Source organism: Tyto alba, unplaced genomic scaffold, assembly GCF_018691265.1.
Source record: "Tyto alba isolate M040663 unplaced genomic scaffold, T.alba_DEE_v4.0 Super-Scaffold_23, whole genome shotgun sequence".
Lineage (NCBI taxonomy): Eukaryota > Metazoa > Chordata > Aves > Strigiformes > Tytonidae > Tyto > Tyto alba.
Genome location: NW_024881297.1, coordinates 25,226,786 through 25,248,671, shown reverse-complemented (window position 1 = coordinate 25,248,671; position 21,886 = coordinate 25,226,786). Strand labels below are relative to the sequence as shown.

General features: G+C 34.9%; 1 protein-coding gene across 4 annotated transcripts in view; it reads left to right on the top strand.

The window, feature by feature from the left end:
- SEC24B (SEC24 homolog B, COPII coat complex component) overlaps window positions 1-21,886 on the top strand; it is a 54,308-nt gene that overhangs the window by 20,798 nt on the left and 11,624 nt on the right. For all 4 annotated transcript variants that reach the window (XR_004407807.2, XM_032997646.2, XM_032997647.2 and 1 more), the window contains 17 exons: window positions 2,715-2,795; window positions 4,477-4,658; window positions 6,244-6,428; window positions 7,566-7,668; window positions 8,569-8,695; window positions 9,324-9,433; window positions 10,400-10,512; window positions 12,059-12,177; window positions 12,540-12,595; window positions 12,913-13,119; window positions 13,783-13,906; window positions 14,547-14,705; window positions 15,155-15,328; window positions 15,997-16,107; window positions 17,276-17,451; window positions 19,038-19,175; window positions 21,304-21,408. Coding sequence is in view for 3 of the 4 variants with exons in the window: in XM_032997646.2 (XP_032853537.2) it covers window positions 2,715-2,795; window positions 4,477-4,658; window positions 6,244-6,428; window positions 7,566-7,668; window positions 8,569-8,695; window positions 9,324-9,433; window positions 10,400-10,512; window positions 12,059-12,177; window positions 12,540-12,595; window positions 12,913-13,119; window positions 13,783-13,906; window positions 14,547-14,705; window positions 15,155-15,328; window positions 15,997-16,107; window positions 17,276-17,451; window positions 19,038-19,175; window positions 21,304-21,408 (2,270 nt within the window). In the remaining variant the exon portion in view is untranslated. The remainder of the gene's footprint in view (window positions 1-2,714; window positions 2,796-4,476; window positions 4,659-6,243; window positions 6,429-7,565; window positions 7,669-8,568; window positions 8,696-9,323; window positions 9,434-10,399; window positions 10,513-12,058; window positions 12,178-12,539; window positions 12,596-12,912; window positions 13,120-13,782; window positions 13,907-14,546; window positions 14,706-15,154; window positions 15,329-15,996; window positions 16,108-17,275; window positions 17,452-19,037; window positions 19,176-21,303; window positions 21,409-21,886) is intronic.

Sequence of the window (21,886 nt, the reverse complement as noted above, 5' to 3'; positions counted from 1 at the left end):
TGCCCTGTGACCAGGAGTTACTATAAATCCTAAAGAGATTCTGTAGACAGGTTTCTAGCTCAGGCTGTGCCAGTGGTTTTATGAAAAATAGGTGTTGGAACATCTGGTTGCTTGTGTTTGTGTAAGTTCCACATTTTTTTTGTCACTCTCACCAGTTACATATTTAACTATGTTGCCACAGAATTCTTCAGAACTCTGAAGGCAAGAGTTGTCTTGATACTATAATTACTTAACTGTAAAAGCGTGTTATAGGCATGAGTTTTGTCTAAGCAGTGTTTTCTAGTATTTTTTCTTTATAAAACAATTTTATATAAAACTTCTTAATACGTTCTCTGGTCTCGTGCTAAAGTAAACTTTGACAGCTGTTGTAGCTTAATTTAAGCATAGGAAAACTGGTTTTCAATTTTGTGGAAATTCTTGTGGTTTTTAATGATGGAGAATTTGTGACCAGCTTAGCATTTGAAGCTACTTTTGGTCTGCAGGAAGCTCTGCAACTCACTTGTTTTGAGTCAACTGTTCATTTTCCAGTGCAGAGTAGAACAGGGCACATTGTAATTCTTGTAAGCATTGGGACTCTGACAGTTCTCCAGAATATGTTACAAAATTTGAAAGTTCTTTAGAAGCAAAGACCTTAAGTGAAAGGTCTCCAGTAAGTATATGGAATACACAATAGTAGGATTCACTTTCTCATTTTAAGTTAGGCAAATCTTGTTTGTGTTTCAAAATATCTGAGATGGTACTTTCTAACTAGAACTGTTCTGTATGTCAGAAATAATGCTTTTTTTTGTAGTAGCAGTATGAGTACGACTAAGCTGAATAATTTTTACTTACAGCATGCTTTTAAAATATATTCTTTGATACATTTGTCAAACTGGTTTCTCTTATACTTCCCAACCTCTTCTGGAAAATTCATAATATTTCTTCTTTTTGACTCACTGTATCATTAATCTTTTTAGTGAAAAGAGCAAGCTGATTTTATATGGAATTATAATATAAATGGATATAATTCTATGCATACCTTTACTGTGGGAAAAACTCTGTCAAGTGTGACATAGTGGTTAAACCAGGAAGCTTGAACTAGTGTCTTATGTTCACAGCTGTGCTTATATCGTCTTGGTATTTTTTTGAAATGCAGAACTAAATTCTGGTCAGATAAGAGAAACTTCTTGAAAATTCTTAAATCTTGATTTTGATGACCTAATAAAAATGTATTTTGGCTTTTCTGTAGTGGGACTTACTAACTGTTAAAAGCTGTGTTCTTGCACAGGGAACAAAATAATGACTCCTGTTTCCTTCAGTTTCTAGAATAGAAAGATAAAATGTGGTAGGAAAGGAAATCTTGCAGTTACGTTCTCTTATCAACTTCAGGAGAAAAAAAGGGAAATTTACAGTTAAAAAAAATCTGAAAACCAACGTATGAGCTTCACAGTGTTAATACATTATTTAAAATAGAATCTGTTGTTAGTGTTATGTTTTACTGGAGTAGGTTTTCTGTTTTGTAGCTGAATGTTTGAAAGGCAAAATGCTCAAAAATAATCTATACTATGTTGCCATAGTATTACTGTGGCCCAAATATCAGTGATGTTATGTTTCCGAATGCAGGAGCCTCTTTACTTGGAAATCTCAATTGAAGTGGGATCAAATCTCAGATATTCCACCATTGAAGTTCTCCCTTGAAATACTTTTAGCTTCACAAGGGGATGTGTGATCGTGGCTGATCCTTCTGCAGAAAACAGTATCAGTGAATCTTTTGAGTCTGTTCTGCCACAAAAGTTATATATATAATTGTCTTCTTTTAATTCTTAAATACACCTTTTCTTTGCTGTCACACTTCATGGCTTGGGGTTTTTTAAGGAGCAGACACGTTTAATCTTCTTGGCCCTTTTTCTTTGGAAATGTATGTGAAATGTCACTGGAAGAAATGTTTTTAAAATATATTTTTTGTTTGCAGTGGCTTACAGTAAGATATCCAAGATACATGCACGGAGTGAACTAAAAATTAAGCATTAGTAATCTCTTCAGTATTAACAACTATGTAGCTGCCCCTGTGTTTTTTTACTTTTGACTAGTTAACTTTTGTTACTTACTTGTACGTAGTTACTATTTATTCTGACTGAAGCTGAGACCTCTTGTCAGTGTTCTATGAAAATAGAAGCCTTACCCTGAAAACAAAAGAAGCTCTGAATTACAACAGCACAGAAAGGAGGAAAGAATTAAATACTTGTCAGTTTAGCTTGAAGGTGGAGATGGTGCATAATCACTCTGAAGACAATAGGAATCTTCTGTTTTCAGTTGTGAAGGAAGTCATGATAGAGACTATTTTGAAAATGCTGTACATTGCTTCAGTTGAGGTAGTCTCTAGAAAGAAGTTTTAGCTTAAGAGAAAAATATTTTTTATTTCAAGAAACAACTTTTTTCATTGTTTTTATCCTTTTCCCATTGTTCTCTGTCTTGCTATTTCTTGGGCATGTCCTTGTTTGTTTTTTAATACCATGTTGATTGTTTTTCTCTTCTTCCCCCTCCTCTTTCAGTGGTAATACCTTTCAAGTTTTAGGATTGAAGTGTTATGGGTGGGTTTGGTTTTTTTTTTTTTTTTTAGGAGCTTTCTGGACAGTTTCTTACCTAAGTTTTTTAGAAAAAATTCTCAGTCTCTTCTTTCTCCAAAATGTGCCATTTCTGAAGCATCTAACTTTAAATTATTTTCTTCCCCCCAGCAATTGATAGTTCCTCTACTACTAGCAGTGCCTCTCCTGTTCTGAACAATTATGATGCCCTGGAAGGAGGTGGCTATCCAGGTAGGCAATTTACCACATGTTAATTCTGAATTGCTTGTTTAAAGACTTAAACGTTCACTGTTCATGATTTGTTTTTTCTATTTCTGGTGTTGTTTATTGTTAATTAACAAGTAGGTGAGAGGAAATGCCTATGAAAAGAGTGGGGGCAATCATCAGAGAGAACATACATCACTTTTTTAGTCACTTGTCACAGTTTTAACATTGACGTTAGAGTAACTATTGAGTAAAACTTGCCTGTATCTTAATTCATACTTGCCGTTGTAATACTGAGGGTAGTGCTGAAAGTATGCGCAGTGTGAAGGCAGCCACCTTTCTCAAAGTTACACTGTATGCCTGATTGTGGTGACATTAGTAGCTGGTAACAGTTGACATGCCACCAGCTTGCAGAGATGCTTGAATCAGTTTATTTTCTTCTATTTTTCTTCATTTAAAGAAAATGGCTGCTATTTTGATTATTTTTACTCTAAAAATATCAGGAGTGTCAGGTTTGTTCCAAATGAACCTACTATCAGACTACCTCAGTCATGAAATCTGTAGAGCTGTTATTTTGAGAGGTGGAAACGATGCTGTTTAATGTAGGTATGTTAGACAATATTTTAAATAATTGGGTTAATTTTGGGGGCCTCACCTTCTGGCTCTCTTCCACTGCTCTGGCCTCTGAGAATGTCATAGCAGTTTCCTTAGTTTGATGGGTTCCTGTGTAAAGTGAAATGTCTGTCAAATAAAAAGCAGATATTGCTATCCACATAGGGTCTAGCTCATACAGTAAGCAGAGGCATGGCTGCAGGATTATGAATTATAATATCTCAGCTAGTAACTAAACATTTTGGTTCTGCTGACGACAGATTCTGAAAATAACTTGATCTTTCTGTTTTCCTTAAAGAGCAATGGAATCGACTTTAAATTTATTCGATGTTGATTTTTTTTTTTTCTTATTTTTTTTTCTTCTTCTCCTGGGGCGCTTATGCCAAGTGTAGATTCTTGAGTGGCTGGTTTCTTCACATGCTGCTTTTCCTGGTGGATTTTACCAAGTTTAAATTCTTTGGAAACTTAGCTCATATTTGTAGATATTTCTAAAGAGTAGTTTCATCTCTTTACAACTTAAATTTTCTACGAATTTGTGTCTATGTGTTACTTTCAATTTGGCCTTTAAAAATAGTGGGACTAAACTCTGCTGCAGGGATATACAGAAGGGACTTGGAATACTTCGGGAAGGGCTCTGTGTACATTTAGTGAATAGTTCTGTCATCTTAGCCTTATGTTTTAACAGTATTAGTAAATGGTAGAGGAGAGACAAAGCATGAATGGTCCCTTGCAGTCTATATCAAGTGCAAATCTTGGAATAAAATCTGGTTCTAAGTGGTTTTGTTTTGTTGGTAGGTTTTTTTAATTTAGTTGAAATACTTCTTTTTTTATTAAATTGTGCCTTTTTTTTTAATTCACATTTTCTTTTAGTAGTTAAACAAGTCTACAGTCATCTTTCCATGTATACCCCCTTTATCAGCATAATTGCAGTAATCTTCCTTGCCGATTTATTTGGTCAGTGCTGATAAACAGCTAGATGAATAATGCAATAGCTTATAAATGGGAGTGTTGTTTAAGTATTTAGTAGTTTACATTTAAATTAAGAAGGAAATAGTAAGTGTATTCAATACCTATGGGATTTCTTTTGTCCTTCCAGAGGCACGTTCTGTGACCAGCAGCCCAGCTCCTGCTCCATCAGTTCCCCAGACATCCAAAGCTTCAAAGCCCTTTGGTTATGGATATCCAGCACTGCAGCCTGGCTACCAAAATGCAGCACCACCTACTCCTGTGCAGCCTAGTAATTCAGGGCACCATCCTGGGTTTCAGCACTACCCACAGGTTTGTATTTTTAATTTTAAAGTTACTTCATGGAAAGAGTCTTTTCTGCATTACATATTTAATTTTTTTAGATATTTTATAATTTCTGAGATAATTGATGTTAAGTATAATATTGATGTCATAGCTATCAATCTTAACTTTTTATTAGAAGGCTTTTGAATGAAAATTTTAAGTGTATCTCCACAAACTTAGGCTTAACAATTTTGCTTGACTAGATCTTGGCAACATCCACAGTTTTAAGGTTTGGTGCTTCAAAGAGCTGTACTTTATTGATAGGAAACCATGAAGAAGCATAATGAAGTACTTGATCAGCAAATGTATGTTTGATCAGAGCACTACTGTGGGCTATGATCTCAAGCATTAAATCACCTTACGAGCAAAGCACAGCATAGGGTCCAGATGAAAGAGCTCTGTAGAGCCTGCGCTGGGTGTGCGGTGGAGCAGGCCTCCTGCAACTGATCTGTTTTCCTGGTACAGAGAGCACTAACACCCCAAGAAGTTGTGTTACAATCACCTGGCTTCCCTTGCGCGTGCGAGTCACCCAAAAGCAGTGAAATCTGAAGAAGAGGCAGACACTGAGGCAAATAACATACGCTCCTCTGCACTGCTTCAGCAATTGTGTAGGGAATGGAATGTACCGATTTACAAATCCCACTCTCTGAAATAAAGTCCAGCTGGCAAATGTATCAAAGCTGCTGTTCTAGGTGATCAAAATTCCTTACTGATCTGAGTGGAGTACCATAAGTTAGCATATAATATCCAGAAGTGCTTCTACTGTTATAGAGGTAACGTAAAATGTGAGCTAGAGGAAATGTATGGGAGTTTGTTGTTTTCTTTTGAAGTTTAAAGATTTAGCTTCATATTCACTGTAGTGAGAGATTGAGTCAGGCTTCTTGCAGAAGTACACAGTAAAAGAACAAAACCCAACAATTACATGTTGCAGTAAGTGAAATTCTGCTTGGGCATATAAGGTGAAAATTCTTCAGAATGGGAGTGGGGAGCACTAGAACAGATTGTGCTGTGAAGTCTTCAATCCTTAGATATTTTGAAAACTCAGCTGGACAGGGCTATGAGCAACCTGATCTAATTTTGAAGTTAGCCTTGCTTGAGCAGGGATTTGACTACCAGACCTCAAAGGTGCCTTCTAACCTAACCTTTTCTCCTCTTCTACTGTGTTTAGTTTTGTTTTAATTTAAAAACAAATATATAAAAACAGTTTCTGTAACTTGGAAAAGTTACATTGTAACAACTTTGAAGAGGCAGAAGGAAAAATTGTCAGCCTTTCTAGTAACTTGTTTTCTTATGCCTGGAAAGCCTGAAGGATTATGTGTGACTTCCAGTGTTGATTTGTATCATGAATTTGAATTTTGTCCAGTGACACATATTTGGAAAGTATGTCACATTTGTCTTTGAATTTTTAAGTTTCTACCGTACAACTCTCTTCCTGTTTGTTTGGGTTTGTTACTAAGTAGAGCTTTACCTTTTTTTTAATACATGTCTGGAAGAATTGGGATTACAAGATTTATGGTTATTATTTAAACAAGACTGTGTGCTTACCCATTTGCAATGCTCTTACTTTTTTCAGCAATATCCAGGTGTGAACCAGCTGTCCTCTTCATTAGGAGGGTTAAGTCTACAGCATTCTCAGCAGCCAGAAAGCTTGAGACCAGTAAACCTTACACAAGATAGAAATATTTTGCCTGTGTCTTCAGTTCCAGCACCTGTGCCTAACTTGAATTCTGATCTTAGAAAATTAAACTGCAGTCCAGAGTAAGTGTACTGTGTCTAGAACAGCATCTTAATAATTACTAGTCGCTGAAAAATACGTCAAAAAATGTCTGAACTGACTCTTGACTTAAAGTTGTTGTGATGAGCTAATACAACCCCTTGACTTGAAAATAAGTTAATCCTCTGCATCCTTACACAAATGTCGAAACTGTCCTGCTGTCAGAATACATTATATGCAGTGTGTATAGCTGGCTTACTAAAGCATTAAGAAACCTGCATAATCTTTGCCTTGTTTTCTCCATCTAAAAAAAAATAATCTATTAGTAAACATCTTAATGTTATGCAGCACACTTCATAGAATATTTTTGTAATATTGCATAGGATTTTTTCCCAGAAAATTATGATGATCATGCATAAATACACTGAATAAACCGTGAGTATATCTTACTGTGGTAATCCTGTAATCATGATGTATCCTTTCACCTTTAATTGAGATAGTAGATAATACTACTTAATGTTAAGTCAGGTGCAGCTGAGTACAATGGAAATTGATCTTCCCTAAAGATCTTAATTCTAATTCCAAAAGAAATTGTATTCATTGCCCCAAATTAACTCAGTTTACTGCCCTAGTGACAATGCATGGTACCACTAGAAAACTGGGGGTCTCAAAGTCATTTTTAGGTGTGGAGCACTTTGGACAGAACTATTCGTGCATTGGATTTTTCTTAGTGCCCTGTATTTAGCTTTAAGTCCATCCTCCAATTAACATACACAAATTTTGACTCTCAGTATTTGAGATCCTTTTCTACTATTTTCTTATATAAATGTTACTTTCTGAGAACTAGTAAATACTGTATTCCTTCACCCAAAAAACCTTTATAATGAATAAAAAATCATTTTACATTATGCATTGTACCTAAAGCAGTGTTATCTCTTTATTGTAAGTTCATCTTGGTATACTTGCGTTGCTGAACTACTAAATTGGGGAATGGGGAACTATTTTTTGTTTGTTTCTTTAGGAGACTTTTTAAATCTCTTTGCATTATTTTTGTTTATTAAATCATCTTTGTAAAACATAGGATTTCTTAAATTTCAATATTCTTTCAAATCAGGTGTTAACACAATGTTTTTAATGTCTTAACATTTAATTTTGAATGTCATGTTTTTATTTCCTTTCAGCTCATTTCGATGTACATTGACAAATATTCCACAGACACAGGCTTTGTTAAACAAAGCTAAACTTCCTTTGGGTTTGTTGCTACATCCCTTCAGAGATCTAACGGTAAAGTAGCTTACTTTTTTTTTTTAATACGTGTATTTAGTAAGCATTTGTCCTATTTTTGTTCAAACAATAAAATATAATGAAGTCCTAAATTTAATCAAAGTCCTAAATGTAACAAAAGTAGCAAAAAATTGTTCGGGACTTAGAGAGGAGGGGAGAAAAGCCTTGAAATTGCTACTTCATTGAAATTCATAAGGGAGAAGCTTTGGACAAGTTCTTAAAATTTTTTTCCTTATTTTTGGAAGTCTTTGCTTGCCTGTGGTTCTCTGAAGCTCTGAATTACTACTCTGTGTTGGGCTCAGAACTGTCAGATAACTCTTGAAAAGGTGTTTACGGTGCCCTCTTGGAGAGGTGCTCGTGTTGAATATATTACTGCATGATAAATGCTGTTAATAGGAGGTAAATACAGTGTAAGATTGAAGCTGTACTCATAACTGTTAAGCAACTCCTCTCCATCTGATTTACTTGCGTTTATGTAAAAATGTGAATAACGGTCTGGTAGGACTTAGTTTCATATAATGTGTGTTCTTTGGATAAGGTTTGCTGCCTGTCACATCTAGTTATCACACAGTTACCCTGTCTTTCATCATTTCTCTTACCATAGTAGCTGTGTAGTTGTAACTGTGTAATCTAAACTAATTTAATTAAAAATCTTATTACATGTTTGATTTGTGAGATTGGATCAAGACAATAATTAAATGTTATTTCTTCTGATTTTAAAGGGGAGGATATTTTTAATAGGCATCATAATTACTCTGTATGCAAGCGAGCTAAAATGATAAAAGGAAAGGTGATAGAATATCTAGTCTCAGGAAGCTTTTATACACTGTACCGCGCAGTAACATTTTCCATAAAATGTATTGCATACCTTTGTTACAGCTTCCTATTGTTTCTTTTTAGCAATTACCAGTAATAACCTCAAGCACAATAGTGAGATGCAGATCTTGCAGGACATATATCAACCCTTTTGTTTCTTTCATTGATCAAAGGAGGTGGAAATGCAATCTGTGCTATAGAGTTAATGATGGTAAGTTTTTTGTAGCAGGAAATGCTTGCATTTATAGAATCTCTTTCAAGTATCTGTATCATATCAGTCCATGGGATACTTTAGATTAAAATGATAGTGTTCTTAAGATGTTTTTTAAAATCTCTGGATCATTAGTCAGATGTGCTGTGCGTTTTCTGAAGTGAAAGGTTGTTTTGCAATTTTCTCTGAGACAGAGAAAATGTAATCATGTTATTCTGATTTAGTTGTGTCGTGAAATCAACTTACTCCATTGACTGCTGTTGCAATATGCAAATGGCAACATGCTAATAGCTAATACTATCTGCAATCCAGGCCAGAGGTTATGAGAAACAATACAGATTGAAGCTTGTTGTGAAATGCACTGTTTGCATTGGTGTTTTAAAGTTGGGGATATATTGCTGTTGAAAATAAACTTTCTTTTGTTCCCAGTTATTTAACTTTGATGTTGCTTGGAATACTTGAAATATTCCCTCATTTTATGTATCCTTAATGTGATTTTTTTTTTCTGGTTTTAGTGATAATTGAAATATGTCTGCATTAGTTTACTTGTAGCTGCTATAATGATTTTTGTTTGCTGACAAACATCTAAACTTTTTTTGTGGGAAAAAATATAATTTTTTCCTTATAGTTCCTGAAGAATTTATGTATAATCCTCTCACACGATCTTATGGAGAGCCTCACAAGCGGCCAGAGGTTCAAAATTCTACGGTGGAATTCATTGCTTCCTCAGACTATATGGTAAAAAAAGTTTTCATGGTAACTTCAACAGCAATTGCATGTTAATATAAATGCATTTGAAATTAACATTGCATATTACTCCAGTAGTGTGTATACATTTTCCTATGAAGGTCCTTTTAACACCAAAGAATAGTTAAAAATCATATTTATTTTGAGTTTTGGCAAATGTAGATATTCAGAGTCTTGTCAGTTAAAGGCAATTGCAATGTGTATAGTCATCCTGTGCAGTTTAATGTGGCATAGTCTAGTCTGAGTCTGATGCAGTGTGGTTTCTGGGTTTCTCTGTCATTTTGAAGAGGTTTTGAAAGACCAGTAATGGAATAATGAGAGACTTAGGTTCAAATTTTTAATTAGTAATTATGACAGAAGCAATTCTAACTAGGAGTAAACCTACAATTGTTGTCATAGTAGTCTTGTCTCCAAAAAAGATAAACAAGGCCTGGAAAAAGATCCAGTTCATAATGACATTGTTAACAGCAGCAAAAATAAATTGTTCTCCTGTCTTTGAATTGAAACACTGTAGCCAAGATATTTGGCAGTGAATAGATTCATCTTGTTGTGTGCTTGAGAAAAGGATGTAGGTAGAATATTTTAATCCCATTTAATAGATTGCATTTTCCACATACTGAAAGAACAATGGTGTTTTGAAGAGTGATTTCCATACCTGGCATCAAAGAGCCATATTTAAGTTGACTGTTGGAAGGAGAGACCAAAATATCCAACTTCTGTTCTAAAGCATAACATTGTATGCTTATTACAAGTGGGAATTATTAGCCACTGGGAATTGTGGTTAAGTCTATCCACATGACTCATAGTTAGTGAATCAGTTTTTTTGCATAATGTATACCTTGCATTTTTCTGAGTATTCCCTTTTCCCACTTCCCTTTCTAATGACTAATAATTTTTAACATTTCTTTAAAAATGATTTTTGAACATTTTTTTATTTTTATTTTTTTTACTTTGTAGCTTCGTCCTCCTCAGCCTGCGGTATATTTATTTGTTTTAGATGTATCTCATAATGCAGTGGAGGCTGGATATTTGACAATAGTCTGCCAGTCATTGCTGGAAAACCTAGACAAGTAAGAATATAAATAACCTTTTCATATTAGCTAACGTGTTACTATGAACAGTACTAACTTAGTTTTGCAGAAAACTTGCATAGTGTTTAAGCGTTCTGTCCCGAAAGGACAGAAGTTCAGTTGTCTGAGATTCTGAAATGCAACTCAGGTGTCTAAAAAACAAAACAAACAAACCCAAACCACCAAGCAAGCCAAAACACCAACCCCTGCCAAAAAAACAGCTGATGAAGCAAGTTACATGATGAGAGCCATCTTCCCTGCATGTAATTAAAGGCTGATCTGCAAATAACTAACTTATCTGCAAAGAATATTTAGCTGTAACTTCTAACAACATATTGGTTGTACAAACATCTATAAATTGTGCTCTTCTTCCCCTGCCAAAACCAACAAAAATAACTAAATTACAGAGGTTAAATTGGCTGAGTCTTGAGCTGAAACGGTTGAGGTGCTGCATACTGGCACGTTGTAACTGCTGGTGTGAGACTGCCTGGGTGAATGTGCTGTCAGTTCGGGGTTAAGTCACAGTTACCTAGATCTACCTGTGCCGCTTTCTGTCTGTTCTCATTTTTGCACTGGAACAGCATGTATGGGAATGTTGGTGGTGCTTTTTGAGTGAGGGTTAATAAACTTCACTATGTTCATGTCTTCTGAAAACTGATTTGCATCCTGTGGAGGTCTTGCTCTGAAAATTCTCCTAGAAGTTTTTCTTAGGAAACTTGAGTTTCATTCCTGATAAAGACACCAACATGCACAATCAAATTCTTCACTTACATTTATTGGTTTAGTCTTTCTTTGTTCGGCTCTTTACAGGTATTTTTGTCAACAGATTCTCAGAATCATTCCACATTTAGGAAAATCCATAAAATACTGTCGGGGTTTGGGCTCAACCCAGGACAAATACCATGCAAAGTCTATAGGAAAGTCAGCACACCTGGTTAATTTTTATACCCAGATGGTAAAACCAATATTTGCCTCTGTTGCTTTTTTTCACCAACAGGGTTTTCAGCACTTGCTGATGTTTTGTATTTTATTGGAGAAATCCCATTTAGTTTTTCTTTCTGTATTTTTAATGCCATACATAGTAGTATAGGCTACATGAGGAATGAGTATGTTGTATTGTAGAGACATTGAATTTTGGTTTATAGCTGTAAGTACTCTATAACTACATTAGTAAATCGTTTTTTTGAATTATGAAAGAGCAGAATGCACTATTTTCTGTTGAAGAACTGAGAAGGCTACCTTCTTCCATGTGTCAGTGTAACATTTAAATGAACCTACTAAGTTCTCTCTTGGAATGAAACGTCAATATATTTAGTGAGTGCTTATCTGTAACACTTAGTCTTGTAAACCGTATCATTACCCTAGCTTTTCAGAAAATAATGAAGAAATATTACTTGTGTTCATGTTTCAGATCTCCTTTCTTTTGTTCTCCTTTCACCCCTGTATACACGAGCTGAGTTTCTGCTAACATCAGCAGGAGCTATATGTATGTGTGTATCTCGAGAGAAAAATCTAGGGCTTAATACTTTATTTTTTAATGCTTCAGGCTGCCTGGAGACTCGAGAACAAGAATAGGGTTCATAACATTTGACAGCACTGTTCAGTTTTACAACTTGCAAGAAGGTTTATCTCAGCCTCAGATGCTGATTGTCTCAGATATTGATGGTAAGTAAAAAGAAAATGGAAACTAAATTTTTGAGAAGCTACTTTTTTTCCCGGAAGAAAGATGAGAATCTCAGATATTCTGGTGTTAGGTCCATTTTATTGAATATATAGGGAATATATTTTTTTAAAAAATAATTTTACACTAACTACAGAGTAGGTGGTGTTTAAAACGTGAAAATCAGTTGTTAATTTTGCTTTGAACAAAACAAGCTTTGTGTAGACTGTATTATTCTCTCTGATATATGTATCAGAAAAGTAAACTGTATTTCATGGTATGTATAGCAGTGGGCAGTGAAATGATTTGTTCTATTTTAAAGCTATTTTTTTTCTTTAGTAAAATTTTTTTTCTATTCTCCCTACAGATATTTTCCTACCTACACCAGATAGTTTACTTGTAAATCTCCATGAAAGCAAAGAGGTATGATTGCTCAAAATATATCATTAAATTGAAACAGTTAAATATTCAAAATAGAGGTTCCTTTTAAACTTTGAATTCAAGCCTGTCTTCACAGTATGTAATCCTAATGCTACTTCTTAATTATAGAAGTATTACAGAATGTTTGTTTGCATCATAGTTTTTAAAATTATGACTTTGTTTTCATTCGTGTCTTGAAACTAAGCTGATGTATTTGATACTGATTGTTTCACCTCAGATATGGCAATGCAGCTTTTTAGAAATAGCAGAAAATCTCAAGCTTGCAAAATTTCCTCAACACCTTTCAATCTGTTCTGCAGCTGATAAAAGATCTGTTGAATGCATTACCAAATATGTTCATCAATACAAGAGAAACACACAGTGCACTGGGCCCTGCTCTTCAGGCTGCATTTAAACTGATGTCTCCAACGGGTGGCCGGATATCTGTGTTTCAAACTCAGTTGCCGTCTTTGGGAGCAGGGCTTTTGCATTCCAGAGAAGATCCCAATCAAAGATCAAGCACAAAGGTACAAAAGCTTCCTCTTAATATTCATCTCATGAGACTAGGGACTGGCCATGTCTTTCTGACTTGCATAATTCTGCAGATCAGCTCTTGTTTTTCGTTTCTAGCAATTCACTGATTTTTTTATTTTTAATTATTCAATGTCTGTGTTTATGCATTTAAGATCACTAGTTTATACATGTGTATATGTGTTATTGTTTCAAAGTGCATGATCTGTCATTTGGGCCTTTCATCCATAACTTTTCTTGACAAACAGAAGAAGCTGCAAATATCTCTGACTCAGTTAATATCAGCCAGGGTTTTGAACCAAAGTGTGGATATATAAAATTGTAGACCTAAAATGTGATTTCTTAGTATTTTTATGGCCTTGGAGTTTGCAGTATCCAGTAAATGCTACATAGTTACATGAATGTTTATTTGTATGAGAAGGTAAACTTCCTATGAGAAGGTAAACTTCCTTGAAAGTAGGATCATAACTGCTTGTAAATATAAAGAACATGGAGCATAAGGAAAAAAAATTCTGCAGGTGCAAATGCCGATGAATTATTGCTTAAAGGAAAATTCCTTATGATACTTTGCCACTGAATAGTATGTCTTTTTTTCCATGAAGTCTTAAGAGAACGCGATCGTTGTCTTAACTCTTTCCTGTATAATTTATTCACCAAAGGTCGTTCAGCATCTTGGTCCAGCAACAGATTTTTATAAGAAGTTGGCACTGGACTGCTCGGGCCAGCAGACTGCTGTGGATTTATTTCTCTTAAGTTCTCAATATTCTGATCTAGCTTCTCTTGGTAAGGAGTACCTAATGTATATGTTCACTCTTTTCGCACTGTTGTCAGTCTTTGGAAGCATAGGCCACTTCAGGAATTCTTAAATCATGTATATTTTTTTACACTTTTGTAAATGCAGCTAATGCTGCAAAGGAATTGACTTTTAAGTTGATAGCAGTAAAGAACAGGAGTAATGGTTTGGTGGTATCAGACCATTTATTCTTAGATTTCACAGTTTTAACTGAAAAGGTACTCTCCTGTTCAAGAATAGGAAACAGCCAGATGGCAAGGAATTAATGAAGTTTATTCACAGGGGTAGAAACGGAGTTCTTATCTTTCAGTATTAAACCAAGATTCATCTCTGTGCACACGATTAATTTTGCCTCCACACCATTAAATATTTCTGCATGCACTCCTGTCTTAGCTGCCAAAGGTAGCATGCTTATTGAAGTAAGTGTATAATTAGATAACTGTGTATCGGGATGACTCATCATTTTCTTCAGTGGCCTGAGTGTGGGCCAGTCTCATTGTCTTACAAATGTGGGTCATATCAAGAAAAAGATGAACACAGGTGTGACTTGGAGAAGGTTGGACACAGTTTTTGTGTTCTGACTTCGTGCTACAATTTTACTTCTTAACTGTATCTTTGCCTCCTTCACAGCTTGCATGTCCAAGTATTCTGCTGGATGCATCTATTACTATCCATCTTTCCATCGTAGCCATAATCCTGCTCAGGCCGAAAAGTTGCAAAAAGACCTTAAGAGATACCTTACCAGAAAGATTGGATTTGAAGCAGTTATGCGCATAAGATGTACAAAAGGTATGTTTTAAATACTGATCTGTGTGCAAAGTTTGGTGTAAGCATGTTAAATACCATTTTGAATGTGCTTAGTCTTTAGCACCCTTAGATTTCAGGTTATTTCTTTTTCACTGAAGAGTAAGATAGTTGCCTTCTTTATGTAAGATATATTAGGTTTTGCCATTTGATTTTTTGGTTTGTTTTTTACATAAGATGGCACCATCTTGCTTCAGCTAGGTTGACGTGTAGTGTAAGGGCATCATTCAGTTTGGAGTGTTCAGAATTGAACGTGAACTCTGCAGGATCATGCTGAGATGTCTTAATGATTCACATAATTGATTCTGCATGATACTTAATCTAACTATTTTTACTGTTTTCTTAAACATATCCTGAGGACTGTGCGTTTTAATTATTGTAGGAGTTTTCCGTGCTTTTTTAACCTCAATCTGAATTATTTAATCTTTCTCTAGGTCTTTCAATACACACTTTTCATGGGAACTTTTTTGTACGATCTACTGATTTATTGTCCCTTGCCAATGTCAATCCTGATGCTGGATTTGCAGTACAGATGTCTATCGAGGAAAGTCTGACTGACACATCTTTGGTTTGTTTTCAGACAGCTCTTTTGTATACTTCCAGCAAAGGTAAATAAATGGATTTGCCACTGGGCTTTTTGTTTCTTTTTCTATATATGTTTGTATAGTTAGTTCCACAGTGTTTTGTTGTTGTTTGTACCCTAAGAGAATCTTGTCAAAGCTAGTGAGCCTCCTTGGCAGTTAATCACATAATGTAAATCTTCATAAATGCTATTTTGATGGGAAAGTGTAATTTGTCTTCATCTTACATAGACTTGATTCAGCAAGATTCCTTTACTTAAAAGGCATACCGTTGTTACAAGCAGTAGCATGTTTGGCACATGCTTTATCCAATCCATCACAGGTCTGTAATTTTGGAGTGAGTTGCTAGTACACTGGGCGGGCATAAAGAATAGCAACTGTGTTCTATTGTGGAAGATGTCACAAAATTTTGGGGTGGAAATTGATGTACTTCCTTTGTAGGATTGAGACACTTACTGTGGATGTTATAAGCTAGTTTATGTTATGAACTTGTGCTGATTTGTAAGTTGAATGCTTTAGAGCATTGCAGAATTTGAACAGGTTAAGAGATAGCAACAGCCAATAGTGTTACATCAGTTTCCTGACTGGTATGTTTTTACGAGTGCATCTTAGATGAGAGGAGATATGCTGTAATGACTGAATGTGTATACTTCTACCAGGAGATGTCGCATAATGTTTTCTGCTTTTTTTGTTAGGCGAACGTCGAATTCGAGTGCACACACTTTGCTTGCCTGTCGTAAGTTCACTGGCTGATGTATATGCAGGAGCAGATGTACAAGCAGTTGTATGCCTCTTAGCAAACATGGGTGAGTACAGACCAGGAAGATTCAAATATCTTTTTGTATGTTCTTAATTTTTCCAGCTGTTTAAAGGAAGTATTGAATGAAGCCTGGGTATTATAGGAAAAGGTTGCAGTGAAGCACACTGAATTCTGAGAATACAAAAGATGGCAAAATCAAAGTTATACCAAGACTATTATCTGAAGTCTGAATACTTGGCTGACGTTAATCTCCTAAAAGGAGCCGCCTTACATTGTTCTCTAAAGTTTATTAAAGGACAAAGAAACATAGTACCCTTGGATCAAAACTCTCATTTTTGTATCATCATTATCATGATTGCTATCTCAAACTTTAGCATTCTAGGATTACTTAAGAAACAGAGTAATTCAGTTTAGTGAGTTGCTGGAGACTAGAAGGGAACTTCTGACAACAGCGTATCCCAAGATATGCATTAGTTTTCTATGCTTCTGTCATTGCTGGGTTGAGAATTCTAATTACCCCGACGTGTGGGTCACAAGTAGCTGTTTCATAGGCTGATCTCTACCTTTGAAGGTGTATAGCTCAGTGCAGCATTTTAGTATATGCTATGTTGTATATTAATAGTCAAATAAATTTGAAGAAATAAATAGTAATTCCATGTCTTGTCTTAAATGTGCATTCAGTCCAGCAGGTGGCTTCCTCCAACCAAATAATTTGCAACGCTTTCTCAGCAGAGAAAGATGAAGCTTCGTTTACACTAATCATAATTATGCCTCTGAAATAATGGAATAAATTTCTTATTTAAAAAAAAAAAAAAAACACAAAACAAAACCAAAAACTGCTGTAAATCTTATCTTGGAGGTGGGACAGCATAGAGTTGCACCAACAGCTAAGTTATTTGTATAAGGTTTACAACAAGATTTATATCTAGTCTTAAGTATATACCACAGCTTTAAACAATTTTTTTAAGTCTCCCAAGAGTAGGAACTAGGGACCAAAGATCAGCCATGCTGGATTTTTTTAAGCATTGTGAAAATGAGTGTCTGTGTGGGCAATTGTTATTGTTTTATTTACTCCTAAAAAAACTTAAGACCACAGGTGTGGGATTTTTTAAAAATCTTAAAATATTATCCAGGAGCACAACTAATATTTTCGAAATTCAAGGGAACGAATGAAGCCAACTCTGGTAACTTCTTGTATCCTTCTAACCCAACAGCTGTGGATCGCTCAGTTTCATCTAGTCTTTCGGATGCAAGAGATGCCTTAGTTAATGCTGTGGTAGACTCCTTGTCAGCATACATGTCAACTGCCTCAAATCTGCAGCAGTCCATGCTGATAGCACCAAATTCCCTCAAGCTGTTTCCACTGTATGTTTTGGCCCTTCTCAAACACGTATGTATAATCTAGTCGATTAATATTTGCTATTGAATTAATTGTTCCATTTGAGGAATTCTTCAGCTGTAGGTCAAGCAATGTCTGCACTTCTCTAAAACGATGAAAATTGGGTTCTGCTCTTCAAGCTTATAGGACTTTCACATAAAATACGATTATGTTAGCTTATTTTAAATTCCTAGTGCCTGAATAGTTTATGGTTTACTTGATTGTGAAGTTTTTATATTTTGTCTTATTTTGGTTTACAATGCAGACAAAACTAAATATATTGTAACAATTGGCATTTCTCAGATTTTGTCAGCTAATCGGTGTTGCCTGTAAAGATTGTTGGAAGCTGCTTATTAGTGCTTCTTCAATTTTATTATGTGAAAAAAACCTCAAGTCAAATATTTTTTTTCAGTGCGTATGCTTTGTACTGTAAAGTACCAAGAAGGAAAATTACTTTCCATGGAGATACAATGAAATCTGTTACAGAAACTGAAGTGATATATTGTGAAGTTCACATAGTAGTTACTATTTTTTGATGATTTTTTTTAATATTTTTGTTTGTTTTAACAAATATAATCTTTAGAAATAAAAGGAGAACTTTACCGCAGGAATTTGTTATCATTAGATCTCATAGCTTAAAAATTTTCATGTCTGACAGTTCTTTGTTTTCTTATCATGAATAAACCTTTATGTAAGTTTGGTAGGAAATCCAATCATAATAACTTATTTTCTTTGGCTTACGGATTACTTCAGTCTCTGTTACATTGATTGGGACTTCTTTGGTACTTGCAGAAGTGATGTAGTTAATGGCGAGGAAAAAAGCAGACCATTTATTATCAAGAGGATCTGTGTAAAAGACAGAAGTAAGAGTGGCTGAAACAGGAAGTTGTTTAGGGGTTTTGTTTTTATTATCTTTGTCAAGAACAATAAAGCAGCCTGGGATATAGAGAAACCAAACGTAAAACGCTTGTGGCAGCCAAGGAGAAGAGGACTGATGTATTTTGTAGAAGTGAATATGAACTTTCATTACAGGAATCTTCTCCACTGAATCAGAATATGGTGGGTTGCTTCTAAAGGAGATCTGAAAAAGCCAGCAGGAGAGTTACAAATTAGATTTTATCCTATGAGAGCCTAGTTTCTGCTATAAAACATGAAAATGTATTTTTCTTCCAAAGCTTTCCTTAACATTTAATTCTTACTAATATAAAATTAGAGTTAATCTTATCCACAAAAGTGTATTTTTGAACTCTGCTAGGCTCCTATCTTCCCAGGATATCTTGCATAGGTGAGTTTCACAGGCCAGTAACATTTGTCAAGAATAAAAATGAGAAGTACTGGCCCAATGACCTACAAATTTTACACAAAGCGGGGAAAATATTTTTTCTTCTCCTTCATCAATAAGGAGGGAGAACAGATTAGGTTTTAAAAGGTATTGTATTCAAGCTGTATTTGATTAAGATTCTCATGTATCTCAGATACAATTTCTTCACAAAAGCATTGCCATCTTTGCTTGACACTTTCAGAAAATCTGAAATACACTGGTTAAATGTGACATAAAATACAGGATTTATTTGAGTAACAACACTGTTCTCTTACAGAAAGCATTTAGAACAGGCATGAGCACACGCTTGGATGATCGCGTATATGCAATGTGCCAGATGAAGAGCCAGCCTCTTGTTCATTTGATGAAAATGATACATCCCAACTTGTACAGAATAGACAAGTTGATGGATGAGGTAATGTATGAAGCCTGTTTTGTAACATCTTTTAGTTTTAATGGTCTGTTAAACCTGACATTGTGCTGTAATAATTTAATTAAAGTTGTTAAGGTAAACTGAGCATTTTCCATCATTTATAAAAAAATCAAGAAAACCATTTCTTTACGAGTTTTGAGTTGCAAGTACAGTAGTGTGTTACGAGCAGAACTGTGCTTTTACTTCATCTTGTTTCAGTGACCACAATAATTCCATGTTTTTCTATTACACAAATAAAGCAGGGGAGATTGTATATATTAGAAACATCTCCCATGTGGTTCTGTGTTTTAGAACTGGGGGAAATGGATGAAGTAGATTTGGTGGAGGACTCTTAAGTTTTGTATACTGAAAGCAGATAAAGTTTCCTGCCATAACAAACTTCCATTGGTTTCTCAGACTAATGTGAACAAAACAGAATTGTATTTCTAGATGGTCACAATCAGACTGGGGAAGTACTTCACATACAAACCCAGGTTTTATTAATTCTCATTTTACAGAGGTAGCCTATGCAATTAATGCATTTTTTAATAGTAAGAAGTAGGATGGAATTTTACTTGAGATCAAAGTTAGTTGTAATTGCAAAACTGTGGGGTTTTTTAAGTTTTCATGAGCTTGCTAGTCACTAGCTTTGGAAAAGTATATATAGGAGTTTGGTTGTAAGTGTCATTCAAGTTACTAATATAATCTTGTATAGTTCCTCTGACAGTTGGTATTGTTAAGCACAACCTGTGAGCTAGTTACAGTTGCAAAGTTCCTTTTCAGGTATTTGGTAAACTCACATATGCGAATCTAAACTGTGTGTTCTTCAGTGGAATTGCTGAGTTAGTATTTTTTACTCCTCCCCCCCCAGTATTTGTGAAGCTAACTTCTTCAACTAACCTTGTTCAGTTTTTTGCGGAATTTATGCCGAAACACTATATTCAGTGTGCAAGTGCTGTAAAGAGCCAGCAGTGTCTTTGGGAGATCCAGTTTTATTAGCCAAAGGATTTCAGATGAGTTATTTCTGGTAGAATAACACCAAAAATAGGGCTTATTTGACTTACTGAAATGAATTGGCAAAAACATTTAAAATCATACAAAAGTGTGTTAATCTGCTATTTAGTACTGCAGTTTAAAGTATTTGTGACAGAGGGTGTTCTTAAATGCTTTGTTTCTTTATGATGTATAATACAGAACTTTTTAAAAATGCTTTCGCTGGTTTTATCTTAACACTTATTGATTTTTGAGAGCACTGAGTAAAGCCTGGAACTCTCCCAAGTGGAATTCAGTAGCTTTGTTTTCATCATTATGTATAAATCCCCAAAAACTTATAATTTATTGCCTTATAATATGAAATCTTTAAAATAGTGATTTTTTTTTTTTTTTATAATCTTTTAACATGTGGAGGTCTGCTTAGTCTCTAGACTATTTTTTCCCTACATTATTTGTAGAATGCTTTATGGGTTCTTAACAGATATTCAGCCTATTTTTGCATTCAAGGGGGAAGCAGCTTTAATCTGAAAATACTGGGGGGTTGGGTTTTTTCATTGTTTTTGTTTGGTTTTATTGCTGGAGAGGAAAGTGGAGTTATTTTTTAATAATGCCATTGCTAACAGCCAGATTGTTTAATCAGAGCAGTCATAGTGCTCTGCGAAGAAATCCATGTATCACTTCAGACAGGATGTTAAATAAAGGAACTTCGTTACTTGAATGCGGTAAAGTAGTGGATGCTTACAGGGAGTAGAATTGTATGTTTTTCTGCTCTTGCAACATTTCTAGTGAAGCTGAATGCAATTAAAAAAATCCATGGAGGTTGTTTGTAGAAAATATAAGTGTAAACACTAGAATTCTTTGGGGAGTTTGATATCTATAGCATGAGAACTGTTACATACACAAATTAACTTGCATTATTCTTTTCAAGGTAATAAAGTAGCCTTTAGGTTAAGTAACATTCTAGAATTATTTGATGTACGTAATCATTTTAGGCTTAACATTGCATTTTGTTACATGAGAATCCTCAAAACTTTGATAGACATTAACAGTGTGTTTTCCTGTTTCATTTTACCTGGTTAAGATGCAAAATAGGATTTATTTATATTCTAGTGTTATTGAGTACTGGTTTTTGTTACAGAGTACAATACATGTAAATGACAGAGTTGTTCCTCAGCCGCCTCTTCAGAAGTTGTCTGCAGAGAAGTTGACAAGAGAAGGAACTTTTCTTATGGATTGTGGTTCAGTAAGTTACCAGTTTCACAGTTCCTTTTTTTTAAAAAAAAAGCGATGCATGCTGAATTATTAAAAGCAGTCAACTCTCAACAATAGCACTGTAGTGAATCAGCATTCAAGGTAGCCTGACAGTAATCCAGCGAAAGGCTTTCATATTTTGATCAGAGGAGTATCTTTGAGGTTGCATATTAAGACTTCAGAGGTTAATTTTTTTCATGCTGGACTGATCAGAATATATCAAGAGTTCACATCAAGTTTTTTGTTTCTGGAAATAATGAATTTTCATTTTCCAGAGTTTCTCTTAATGGTTATTAAATCATATGTATTATAATCTCTCTAACAAAGCACTTCTCATTGATGCAGGAACCTTCTCAGTTACACACAAATATATAAGTGGTTTTATGATTTGTGGCTTGTGTGACATAAGAGTTGCAAGAGTGAGGGAATTGTGGGGAGTGAACAAAATCTGCAGATATAGTTTAAGGTAT